Source organism: Dendropsophus ebraccatus, chromosome 1 (genome assembly GCF_027789765.1).
Source record: "Dendropsophus ebraccatus isolate aDenEbr1 chromosome 1, aDenEbr1.pat, whole genome shotgun sequence".
Taxonomy (NCBI): Eukaryota; Metazoa; Chordata; class Amphibia; order Anura; family Hylidae; genus Dendropsophus; species Dendropsophus ebraccatus.
This window is the reverse complement of record NC_091454.1, coordinates 89,056,370-89,069,848: the sequence shown is the minus strand read 5'-3', so window position 1 is coordinate 89,069,848 and position 13,479 is coordinate 89,056,370. Positions and strand designations below refer to the sequence as shown.

The 13,479-nt window shown below is 40.0% G+C and overlaps 1 protein-coding gene across 9 annotated transcripts in view; it reads left to right on the top strand.

The window, feature by feature from the left end:
- The window catches only part of GRIP1 (glutamate receptor interacting protein 1), a 386,720-nt gene that overhangs the window by 204,071 nt on the left and 169,170 nt on the right, over window positions 1–13,479 (top strand). Inside the window, exon 1 of one of the 9 annotated variants that reach the window (XM_069974814.1) lies at window positions 10,390–10,565. The exons of the other annotated variants lie outside the window; for them this stretch is intronic. Within the exon in view, the coding sequence (XP_069830915.1) occupies window positions 10,478–10,565 (88 nt within the window). The 5' untranslated portion in view covers window positions 10,390–10,477. Of the gene's footprint in view, window positions 1–10,389; window positions 10,566–13,479 lie in introns of those variants that run through there. 9 annotated transcript variants of the gene reach the window in all.

Genomic DNA, 13,479 nt, shown 5'->3' with positions numbered 1-13,479 from the left:
AATGCCCAATAGCTGCCGGATATTGCTGCAACATTGGTAACATCAGGAAACTGTTGATTACTGCCTGCAACATGCTCCTGTCCCCCCTGATCTGTGGAAGTATCAGCACAGAGGGGCAAAAAGAGGAAGTGGAGCACCGGAGAGAAGAAAAGGTAGGACCTTTTTTGCTCTTCAGATATCCCCATGACGGGGTTGACCAATTGTCCTTACTGAAAGGTGTCTTACCTAAGTTACAGATTATCATCAAATACTGTTATGAAGAGCAAGTATCAGAAGAAGACATGAGGATGAGGTGACTGGTTAAGAAGTCCAATGCGGCTGATGATCACCTGGTTCCAGACCACCTTTATTGGGATACCTGGATATGGTCACAGCTGCAGGTCCTGGCTACTTAAACACACAAAAGTCAACTGTCCGCATGTTTTGGTTTCTTTCTCTTTTTTTTTTTTTTAATTCTCAATTTTATAAATTTTTTTAATTTTCATAAAAACAACAATACAAACCACACCCCAAAAGGAGTGAAACTGTACATTTACAAGGCACTCATGTGGAGTCACAGGCAGAACTACAAAACAATCTGGTAATTGTAAACTAACAAGTACAGTTCATAAAGGTGGGCAGTGGGCTACCACTCGGACAGAGACTAAGAAGGGTAAGAGAGGGGAAAGGAGAGAAAGGGAAAGGAGAGAGAGAAAAAAAAAAAAAAAAGGGGGAAGTGGGGTGGGGTGGGGTGGGGGACAGGAAAGGCCGCGCTTCACTGAGCCTAAAGGGTCTTGTATTCATCCGTCTCAGTGAATTGGTCCCAATAAAACCATGTCTGAAAAAACTTGGAGTCACGTCCATATAACTGTGCAGTGAGGTCTTTCATGTGTTTGATATCCTTGACTTTACGAATCCAAATGTGGTTTCTTTTTGTAATACTTACCCTTTCTAATCAGTATGTGAGGGGTGGGGACTGTATAACTTAGTTTGTTTCCCACCTAGAATCTTCTAAGTCCCCAGCAAAAGGTAAGAAGAGTCCATGCTGCCCTTTCCTCTTCCTCAAAGTCTCTGGGCAATCTGTCAGACTGTTTATGGGGTCCAAAGAATGGCCCAATGTCAGAACTGTATATTGGCTTTACACAATTGTAAGGTCACACATCGGTGCAGATTGCTGTTGTAAATGTGCTTGAATTCAAAAGAACAGTCAGGCAAGCTTAACTTTAATGTGTATGGGGTGAACGTGAGAGAGAATGGTCAACTGCACAGATGTTCAACCAATAGCTGTTTAAGGCGTATTGCCAGCTCAAGTGTCAGATCATTTTTAGAGATGAGCGAACCTGGAGCATGCTTGAGTTGATCCAACCCCGAACTATCGGCATTTGATTAGCGGTGGCTGCTGCACTTGGATTAAGCCCTAAGGCTATGTGGAAAACATGGATATAGTCATTGGCTGTATCCATGTTTTCCAGACAACCTTAGAGCTTTATCCAAGTTCAGCAGCCCCAGCTAATCAAATACCGAATGTTCGGGTTCGGATCGACTTGAACCCAAACCCGGTTCGCTCATCTCTAATCATTTTACAACAATAAAGTGGTAGGGGCTACTTAACTCAGCCAAGCACCCATGGTAGTCTTTGGGTCCTATTAGACTAAGCAAATTTTCATTTCCACTGATAAACAATAAACCAATGCTAACGAGTGCTTGTGGTAAGTAACTGTAATCGTTCAACATAATAGACCAATAGTTGTTAGTTACGATCGCTCGTACACGCTAGTCTACGACGAAGTACAAAGGAATGATGTGTACATACACTAAAGGATTTGCAAATGAATAATGATAATTTTATGGTCCGCTCAAAAGAACCAATCAACAACATACGAACAAATTTTCGTTAGTCATTTCATCATTGCCTGCATACACACTGAAAGATTATAGTTTGAATTCAAATTCTTTGCGCGATTTTTCGCACGATAATCTTTGTGTAATAGGGGTTTTAATTTGCCCCATTTCTAAAGTAGTATCAAGTGAGATGCGAAAGAAAATGGCTTTAAGTACATGTCTTACTTAGTCAGCCCTCTAATAGCCTGAATGGTGTGCATGACCATTACAGAAAATTTGCAGATAAAATCCATAGCATGTATTCAGTGAGTTTGACTGATGCAGATTTTATGCTGCCCCTTTAATCCTGTGTCTGATTGAAAGAAGAATAAAAAGAATTTTAAAACTCGCTGATTACACTGCAGATTTTACCTGCGTGTGAAATCTGCTGTGAATACACCATGTGTGAATATACCCTAAGGGTATATTCACACAGTGCAGTTGTAGAAATTTCTGCAGCTGAGAATCTGTTGCATACATCTGTAAATAGCAAAAATAATGTGCAGATGCTGTACAAACAGCCATATTTAGATGTGACTACAGAGTTTCTGGTGTTTGAATATACCCTTTATATGATTATAGTGCAACGCCCTCTAGGACAGTGGAGGGGAACCAGGTGTAAAAGAGCAAAGAGTTGCAAATTTTTGAACAAACTGGGGGCTTGCACAATTTAGCATTTTTTTTTTCACAAGAAATTGTTGTAGTAGGGTTTTAATAATGGTGCAGTTCAAGGGGACAGGATATGTTAGGCAGCAAGAAAGTCGGTTCTTGAAGTTGGTGTGCTGGAAGCAAGAGAATGGACAAGTGTAAGTACAGTATCTGAATAAGTTTGATGGAGGCCAAATAGAGTTGGTAGAATCAGAAGACCACCAAAAAAACCCTGGAATGTTCCAGGTATGAAGTAGTTAGTACCTAGCAAAAGTGTTCCAAGTAAGGACAATAAGTAAACCAATGACAGGGTCATGGATGCCTAATGTTCATGGGTGTATGTTGGGAGGAAGGCTAACCAATGTAATCTTATTTCACAAAAAAGCTACTGTAGCACATTCATGCTAAAAACAAAAAAAAAGTAAATGTTGGTAACAATAAAAAGCTGTCAGAACATACAGCACAGGTAGCCTTGTTTAATAACTGTTACATTGTGTGGTGGCCAACTGTGTGTATATCACCAGGATGCTCTTTGGGTAAGAGGCAGTATTTATGGCAAGATTCTCTTGGGTCCTGGCAGTCATATGGATGTTACTTTGACATATACCACATTGTTGATGACTAAGGGCCTATTGGATAGGAAAATATCAACCTGTTTGCCCTATGAGCACCCCATGTAATAGGGCCCCAATTAACCCCTTTATAGTTACAGTTGCTTCTATCAGCAGGATAGTGCGTCCTACCACAAAGCAAAAATTATTCAAGAAAGGCTTGCAGAATATGCAAATGAGTTTAAATGGGTTATCTGGTGTTAGAAAACATTTGGTATGTAGCTGCAGTTTTATATAGAAAATAATAAAAAACCTATGCTTACCTTTCCGCATTAGCTGATGTTCTCCTACTGTGTCTCTGGGTCCCCTGCCGACCACAGCAACCGACTCAGTCACTCACCCACTCACTGACTGGGATGGGACACCGCAATGTCCAGTGAGTGGTCTGTCACTCCCTAGACAAATCCGTGGTGGTGGCTTTAGTGAATGGGGGACAGTGAGACGGAGACACTGAGGAAGCATAGAGAGGAAAGAATAGGTTATTATTATTATTAATTGTATTTTCTATATAACTGCAGCTATATATCGAAAGTTTGCTAACACCAAATAACGCCTTTTAGGTCAGAAATGGGGAACTTTCGCACCCCCCCAGCTGGAGGGCCGAAGGTTCCCCATCCCTGTTTTAGGTGATCGTGTGAACCTTAAAAATCTCTAAAATCTCAGTCCAGTGGAGCATATGAGGGATGTGCCAGAAAAAATATGTCCATTCCTTATACAAAAATTTTGTCCATTTCTCGATGGGTACAACATTAGTAAGATGATTTTAATATTGAAAGGTGTATTGATATTAAACTTGATTGGTGTATCATGAAGCTTTTTCATTATTTTAAGTATTTTTCTTGTTTAAACATACCATTGCCCACACAGATCAAGAGTCTTTGTAATCACAGTAGAGCCATAACACCTAAAGCGCTCTCTTAAGCTCCTTCTTTGAACAGAACACAATCGATATTATTGCATATTAAACAGAACAGTTATACTTATAGTTATACCAAAGGTTTTTCATAAATGTGATGTGTGAAACTAAATGTGCTGAAGCTTTTGGAAATAAATAGGTGTTTTTAATAGTTTTGTAGCATGATCACCCGATCGGGTCACAAGTAGGTTCTATCCACAGATATTGATTATGTTCATCATAGTAATTACTGGAATGATTTTTCATCACATTTTTCAAACAAAATGAGTTTTTTGTGTGAACGTTTTGCACACAGAAGCTCTTGAAGCTGTCTTTATATTTCAGCCATTACTTTACATAACATGCAGAATTCTTTAGTGTAGGCAGAGTAAAGCTTTCTAGGACCAATATACCCAGCTCTACATTTTAACACTATACATTTCTTTAAGCACTGCTAGCTGTTGAGTAGGACATTTATCATGTTTCCATCTATAACCAGGAGGCTTTCAAGACGTGATGTATGAAACTAGTTTATCCCAACATAACATAAGCCTCTCCGCTACAGATTACTCTTCTATTGGTTAGTGCTTAGGGCTTAAATACAGAGGTCGAGATTGGGACTCTGAGAAGTTTTCTGTTTCGATATTTCACTATGATTGGGACTTTTTATTTCTTTTTTTTTTTTTTTTTTGCTGAAACCACCAGTTGCCAAAAGATGATTGTTCCCTACCAGTTGCCGAAAGATAATTATTCCCTAATGTTTCCAAAAGGGGCATTTTCGTCTCCAATAATTCCCATAATCCAATAATTCTCATCTCCTATTCAGATCCTGGATAACATGCTACTTGGTTGAAGTCCAAATGCACAGCCTGTCTGAGATCATGGTTAGCACGAGGCATTGCCCAATGCCTCATACTAACTCTAAATGCTTTACATCAAGGCCAGGGATCCAAGATAACAGTGGCAGGGGAGTGAAGAAAGTAATGCTGCGTTTACATGGAACGATTATCGTGCGAATTTGCACAATAACGATCAAATTCGAACGATAATCGTACGTGTAAATGCAGCGAACAATCAAATGATGAGCGAGAAATCGTTCATTTTGATCTTACAACATGTTCTTACATCATCGCTCGCAAAATATTTGCAGATCGTTCCGTGTAAACAGTCGTTCATCGATTTTACTTATGTGCGAGATAGGCTTAAGCGATCGCAAAACGATTTTTCCGTACGATATATTGTTCCGTCTAAACGCTGATCGTTCTAAAAAAGAACATTGTTCTTTCAATATCATTAATCGTGCGATCGGGGGAATTATCGCTCCTTGTAAACGCAGCATGAGGATACCTTTTATGTTCACCGCCAACCTGAGCAGATTTATCAGAAGATTTATTTTTACTTGGAGAAACCCTTTTAAGGGTGTGTTCACACGTACAGGATCCGCAGCAGATTTGATGCTGTATTCAGTCATTTAGTTAGATATCTGCGACATCAAATCTGCTGCGGATCCTGTACATGTGAACGCACCCTAACAAAGTTCTCTAGAGCTACAGTGTTTTACTGTATTTACTTTCTGCATCTAAGAGGGAAGCCATCAGGTCCTTGGCTAAACCTTGGTTGTAAAGCGTTCGGGTCTGGTAATGCTCATCTTATGTATTATACGATGTGGTGAATAGTTTTCTGAAGTCTGATGGAAAAAAAAAACACGATTTCTCCAATGTCTTTTGGCTTCTGTTTTTACCATGGTCCGTATAATTATGGCAATGCCATAATGCAGCATTTTGATTGTTTCTTATTATGACATGTCTTTTTTTTTTTTTTTTGATGGGGTGATCAAAGAATTGACTGTGGAAATCACACATCCAGTTCTCTCTCTAATATCTGTACAATTATGTCTAAAATCCTGGCAACTTGCACAGCTATTGGGTTATATTGAAAGGGGGGGTGAGGCCTGGTTTCCAGTGCATTTGGATTACATTCCAAATACATATGTGGAAACATTTTTTTTTATTACAAGAACGTCCATTGTTTGCAATTAAAACAGCCGCTCTTGTCATTAACTAACAAATGTGTTGCATTAAAGTCAATGCAAACAACGGCTGTTTACACAGTGTATTAAACAATGTCCGTTTTTTGGGACAGCCGTGGAAATAAGTTGTGTATTGAAATCAATGCAATCTTCAGTGCAATGCACTTGCTACAATAGCCATCTTCTTTGAGTGTGAATGTGAACTTAGCTTCGAGGGGAGGGTTTGCACAAAGCCAGAAACAGACTATAAACAGCGAACACATCATAAACGAAAGACTGAGATTTTCCCAGATCCATTTCTGAATTTGGCTTCGAAAATCTGTCAGATTAAATTATGTTCACAATGTGAAAATAGTCTATTGATAATATTGGCTGCAAATTATGTCCATTTGCTGCAGTCATTATCTATAGGCAGCCATCTTTTGTAGCTAAAATGACATCTGTCCTGGATTACAGAAATTGTAAAATGAATGGAATGAAGTGAAAAAAAGTGAAGTCTCAGTGTTTTCGTTATACGTGTCCGCATGTTATGATCTGTTACTGGCTTTATATTCAAAAATTGCAACTAAAAGTGTAAAGATGTGAACACACTGTAAATGGCTCTTTCAATAAGAGATCTATCTTTGTTGAGAATATTATTCCTCGTTTGTCGTATGATCTGTGTTTGCAGTGATAAAAACTGACTACATTGGACACTTGATATATACATTACATGTTGTCTTTTAAAAAAACTACTTTTAAACTTGCAGCCCTGTGCCAAACTGGCATGGCCTAGAGTGACTATGCATTAGGCTGGCACAACCTCTCCATCCCTCCTCCCCACCCTCTTTTTCATTAGGAATGCTCCAGGCAGATTTTTGAGGTTATCAATGGCATTCAATTCACCTGTAACTGGTTTTAATGTTATGGCTGATCAATGTATATGTTAATATGTATTTCATCTTTGCATGCTGAAATAGCACTGTGTTTGTATATTAGTCATGGCTGTCTTTGAGCACCAATTCTTTTTCTGTGAAAATGATATGGGATTCATGTTGAAAAAATCTGAGGAAAGCTCACACATCGGCTCCAGGTGTAGCAAGCGGTTTCCAAGAGACTGCAATGATGAACTTCTATTTCTCCCTCCTCCACTCTGCTTTCATGACTGTAAGAAAAAAAAAGTACTGCAGAGATAAACTGGAGCATACGGGAGGAAAGGGTTTAAAAGGCACAGTAGTAAAATAAGAAACACATTCATATATCAGGATGACAGCATTATCTTGCCTTGTAAAGCCCATCAGTATTGCATCTGCTGCGGAACATGCTTCTGTAACCAGGCCTGGCCCAGACACATTACTGCAGAGATATAGAGTCCAGTACTTTACTGAATGTTTTATTTGGATAACTAGAAAGTGTTGACAAGTTAATTGGAACCCATAGCAGCCATTGTATGTATCAGCCTTAATAATCATGGTCTGACCATGATTAAGCACACATGCGCACGAAACGCGTTGGTAAGATGCAGCAGTCAAGTTTTTATCCGAAGATGAAATAAAGCATTTATATATTTTTTTTTTCCACGAAGTGCTGGAACCGTCACCAATTTCTTGTCTTCATGGGGATGTATATAGTATAGGGGAATAATTAAAGAGGGTGTATACAGTATGGGGGCCCAACTACAGGGGAACTTACAGTTTAGGAGCCTAACAACAGTGGGACACACAGCATGGTAGCTAACTACTATAGTGGAGTTAAAGTGTGCAGGCATACTGTGTTTCTCCTAAAGATCTACCCCAAAAATCAGATCTGTCCCAAAAATAATCTCTAGCCCTTTTTTTCTGGAGACAAATATAATATAAGGCCCTGTCATATATTTTAATGTCAAACAAACATACAAAGGCATAACAAAGTTGCATTCCCCATGCATGCATCCATTCACTGATCTCTCAATACCAGTTCATACCAGGCAGATTCTAGGTTTTCTGCTGCCTGTGGCGAAACTAAGTTGCCCCTACCCCCCGTCCCTTGTTTCTCCAAGCATAAAAGCACCTGACATACAGTATACAAGAAAGAATGCATTGTGACTACTCATGTTTATCTTATTCATGGTCATACTACCATTACACCTTGTGCTCAATTTAAAGCACTAGTGATCACTTGTAGCGTAGTGATGTCTGAAGCATATAACAATACCTGCAAAGTGTTTCCAGTCATGACTTCCTTGCATTCTACCTCTGTGTCCAGCCATCATTTGCAGGTCATGAGGTCAATGAAGTCAGTGGTCTGTAGCAGACAGTAGAATTTATGGCCACTCCTTTAAAACATCCTGCCCTTAAAAGACTCTACCAATCTGCCACCTGAGCAATAAACTCATTTAGCCTCATGGCAGAAACGGCCCTGGTTCATACACAGCCTATGCTCTTCCCACTTGTTCATATTCCCCTATCCCTTTCTTGGAAAGTACCCACCAGGGTGCACTCAATACTGTCCTATTATTCAAGCCCTTAAAAAGGTTGTTCCACCATTAGAAGTTATCTATCTTCCTTGGGATAAAAAAAAAATAACTAACTTATCACAGGGGATCCAACTGCTGCAACCCTCCACAACTTCGAGAACAGGAATTAGGTCCCCTTCAGAATGGAGTGGTGACCACACGTGCACACATCTTCTCTATTCATTCTCTATGGGAGCTCCTGGAGATGGCCATATATAGTGCTTTTTCTCTAGCAGTTGTCACATATGTGAGAAGCTATTTGGTTGAGTATAGCTTGTAAAGGCACTGCAAGTGAACACTGATCTGGCTGATTTACAGGGCACAATTAATCATCTATCCATTTAAAGCAAAAGTCTGGGCATTTTCAATATTTGACAGACGGCAGGGACAGGGGAGAACATTGCAATAATGCAGTACTTTACCTCCCCATGTGTCCCCAATGTGCCGTCTGACCGACCCCAGGATCCCCGCCAGAAGGCATTTTCTCCCATGTTGTGATGACATCACGACTTGTGGGTAAAATGCCTGTCCCCGCTGATGGACCGCCCTCTCAGCATATCAGTGACTAGTGCGTTGTCCCACCACAGTGTGGCTAAGCAGGCTGTCCATCAACCAGGTTGTGACGTTGGCAGCACAGGAGATCCCGGAGTGACGATCCAGCGCTGGATAGGCACTGGGAGAGGTGGATGGTTTGTTATGTTCCACCTGGCCCCCTGGCGTTTGACAGTTTTTACTAGCGGCTGGACTTATCTTTGGATTGGAAACTAAGAAAAAAAATTGCACTCATAGAAACATAGATGTTGATGCAGCCATAGGCTGTATCCATGTGATGTTTGCCATGTTAAGACGGTCCACAGGCCTTATTCACAGTTTCAATGGATCGGGGAGACAGCAAAATTTAAAAGCCAATCATTCAGGTTCATATAAACCCGAACCCCTGCAGGTTTACTCGTCATTAATCCAGTCCTAATCCATATCTGTAAAATATTCTGAATTCAATAGCAGCAGCACATGCCTACTTATTATAAGCAGACAGAAATGTGTGCTAACTTTCCTTGTAAGTCTGTTGGACCAATGGAGACCATAGTTCTTCCAGTTACTCGTCCTTTGGAAAAGTGACACGAGGTGCAAAATACAAACTTTTGCATACAACAGGCTACGATTTACAAAACTGATGACGATTGTATAATTTTACCATATACCAGTATTTTTTTTTTATCTGATTTTTTATTTTAGTTTTTTTCTTCATCTTACAGTGACCTCATATTCACTGATTCAATCCATTTTATTTTCCAATAATCTCTTGCCATAGGTATACATAGTGAATGTATACCTGTATATAGATAAGATACCAACAACCTATCCCTGTGGTTTCTTAGATGAATAAAACCTGCAATAACACTATAAAAAAAAAAACATTAAACAATATTGGTGTTATCATCCTAAAAGTGTGTGGTTTACCATCGTCATGATAGAGGAAAGAAAGTACTGCCTTTTTCACTGCAAGAGTTAAACCTTCCAGTAAGGGAACATCCCATTGATAGGAAGGAAGAGAAAAATGCAGTTTTACAGCTGATGTCTGAACGCTCAGCCCTCTGTGGTCTCCAGTTGTATGTCAGACAGCAGTGAGCATGAATGAGAGTAGCAAACGGGAGTAAGCAAGGGAGAAGGAGCTGGTTCCATCCAGCTCTCCTAATCATCCCATCCTTCGAGTGATGCCTGCAATAACGGAGGAGTTGTGCCCGTCAGGCGATTGATCCAGTGCTGCAGGTTCCTTGCTCAAGTAGCAGTGTGGAGCTGTGTGACTGATACAGTGTCATTAGATGACACAGAGCTGATCTCTGCATCAGCCAGGAGGAATCAAACCGTGTCACTCCCCTCTGGGACTACCTTCTCCTGTAATACGCGCTAGGAATTCGTATGCTTGTGCTGCTGTTACATCTTTCTTAGGAGGTCTGTGTATGAGCATTGCCGGTGGAAAGCAGCATAGAAGAATGATAGCTGTCTCTTTCAAATGTCGCTGTCAAATCCTGCGGAGATTGGTTAAAGGTAAGGTGCTTTTTTCCTTGTGCGGTTTCAGCTAGTGACACTCTCCCAGGCTTTCCGAATACGCTGGCTCATGCTTTTGACTTACAAATATGCCTGTCCTAACAATTTATAGTCAAGCAGCAGAGAGCAGAGTATTCAGAGCTTGGGTCTTGTATAAGCCATTCACATCAGGGCCTTTTATGCTACCTGCAGTTCTCTCCATATTTTATGCTGCTCTTTTATCCCCATCTACTCTGGTGCCAGAATGGGATCAGTGGCATATATTCAGGTGGCATATTGTCTTGGGAAAGTCTTCATCAATCCTTCATAAAGATCTATAGGAAAAGCGGAAGTTCACAGGAGATAAGTTTTTGTACAAATTGCCTGGAATTTGGATGCACGCTTTCCTTCTGGGGTATGTATAGAAATCTCGCCTCTGATGTTGCATGGGGATGTTTAGGAAGTGCAGCAGCAAAGCGGCTGTGCCTCGTCTTAGCTGCATGAAGCTGCCATTAGGAAATGGTGAACCTGTGACCTCATGATCTCATTTTAAAGCCATATATTTGCTTAAGTGATTTCTGTCAAAAAGACGGATAGCATTAGTTTCCATGGATTTCAAGTTCTCCCATTTAAACAGATATGGAAAGAAACCAAAGCAAATCATTATTCTGCAGGAGTACAATAAGAGAGACCTTATTCCAGCATTACAAACCAGTATAGCTGCATTCATTATTTTACAGAACAAGCCTCTATGGCATCGCCTACATTATAAATAAGTCATACCTCCGTCTACAGCTCTATCACCCGAGTGTTGTGCTCAGGTCATTTAAAAAGCACTGCACGTCCATTAGTGCACACAGCCGTGCTTGCTCTCTGGCAGTGATGGGGTTAAGCCTAGAGACTGCATGTATTATGTACATTCTGTTACCTTTATGTTGACTGTGCACGTTAGTCTTTATTCCACCGTTAATACAAACACCACATTGTAATGTTACATGTGGACATGTCTTCCCCTGGGCCATTGACGGTAGCTCGCTGCAGCGACTTGATAATGATATTTTAATAAGATTGTTACAGAGCTGCTGGTTGCAATGCAGCCAGCTGAGAATTGTCACTGTTCATTTGTGTTCCATTGTCGGGGGTTCTGATACTGTGCACTCATACTCTGTGAAAATGGCCCCGATCTTGTGTTGAGTGTTTTGTTTCTGTGGCATGTTTTGTTCATATGGAACCCAGGTATTGATTGGGCAAGATGAGCATGCTCTGATTTCTATTCATTTCCCAGCAATACCCAGGAAGGAAAGGGATAGATAAACCAGCGCTGATCTACAGTACTTTTGTTACACATTTGATCTGATGATAAGTAACATTGCTTTGATGAATGATTTAGAAAGATTGTCTTTTAATTAGAAATCCTGTAGAAATGCAAATGATTTTATTACACAATTCACCTTTTAGTAAAACGAATGTAGATGACATGTTCGGGATTGTAACAGGATTGCTCCGCAGAGAGCAGAATGGCTGTAGTCATGTTCTGCTATAAAGTATTTTACTCCAATTATTATGTTGACATACCTTTACCTTATAGCTTACAATTACATCATTTCCCACCTACTTTACCATCCTCAATTCCATATTTTTATGTGTTTTCTGTGAGTATTGGCCATGTGTCAAAACTGTTAAACAAATCTGTCAGAACATGTGTTACATATCCCTTATGTATATATGTGAGCCACTCTGTGGAGTTTCCGCCTCACTATCTGGCATCTAATGTTATTCCAAGGGCTTGTTTGTGAAAAACAGACAGAAGTGTTTTTTGTGGTTCTTTTTATTCTTGCTTGTTGCCGATTGCTTACAAACATACATGCCAAGCACTTGTTGATAAACAAGTGGGTCATGTCGACCTTTTGTGTATGATGAAACGTATGACTACAGATAGGAACAGGTTACAATATACGCATCATCTTGAGTTTTCTGCCAAATAGTATAATCGTATAATAAATAGAGATATATAGCTTTCACGTCTATGGAAAGGGGCAGAGGAGCAACAATTGGCTGCTATGTGAGATTGCAGCACCTGCTGCATCATAAGGCAGCATGTTTTTGTAAAACAGCCACTGCAGATTTTAAGCCAAAGTTGCATTTTTAAAGAATAGGAACTATAAAGGAAGGACTTTTGATTCCTTCATGATTCAAGTCTGTCAGTTTTTCAAAAAACTGCCATGTTTGACCGCAGCCTGAACCATCTCAGAACCTTTGTGATGGACTTCCTTTGGGAGAAATTTTATTCCAGAAATATTTTTTATTATAAAAATACATGAATAGTAATGATGCATCAAGACAATCCAAGTAATTAAAACCATGACAGCAAAACGGTGCAATAACAGATATTCTACAGAGTTGTTTGTAACTCCATGCGCTACCATACAATACTATGTCAGTAACCATATGTAAGTAATGTTTTTGTTTTTTTTTGGGGGGGGGGTTGAAGCTCTTTTTTTGTTTCTCTGTATGCCTGATCCTGAAATCCTCTGTGGGGGCCATGTTATTGTCAACTCAGATGTTGCACACAACATGACTGAGCCCTGCCTGCAATAGTTAATAAATATTGTTATGAAGTACATTAGCCATAAGTAGATCATACCTTTTAGTGTGTTTGACAGAACCCCTGTGCATCTAGGAGGTACTGGGGTATCTGACAGGACCTTTAATGCTGTGTTCTTGCTTGCTTGTCAATAAGAATGCGATTTGCATAGTTTGCTGTTGCTTCAGAGAGCCAGCACTACTTTTATTCTCCCTGTTTATAAAAACACCCACGCTGCACTATTTCCATTCTCAAGTATATTAATGAACTGTCAGTTTGTGAAAGGTGAGGTGCAAAGAAAATCTGGTTAAATAATGGTGTGGTAGATCAGTATTGTCCTAGCCACATCTG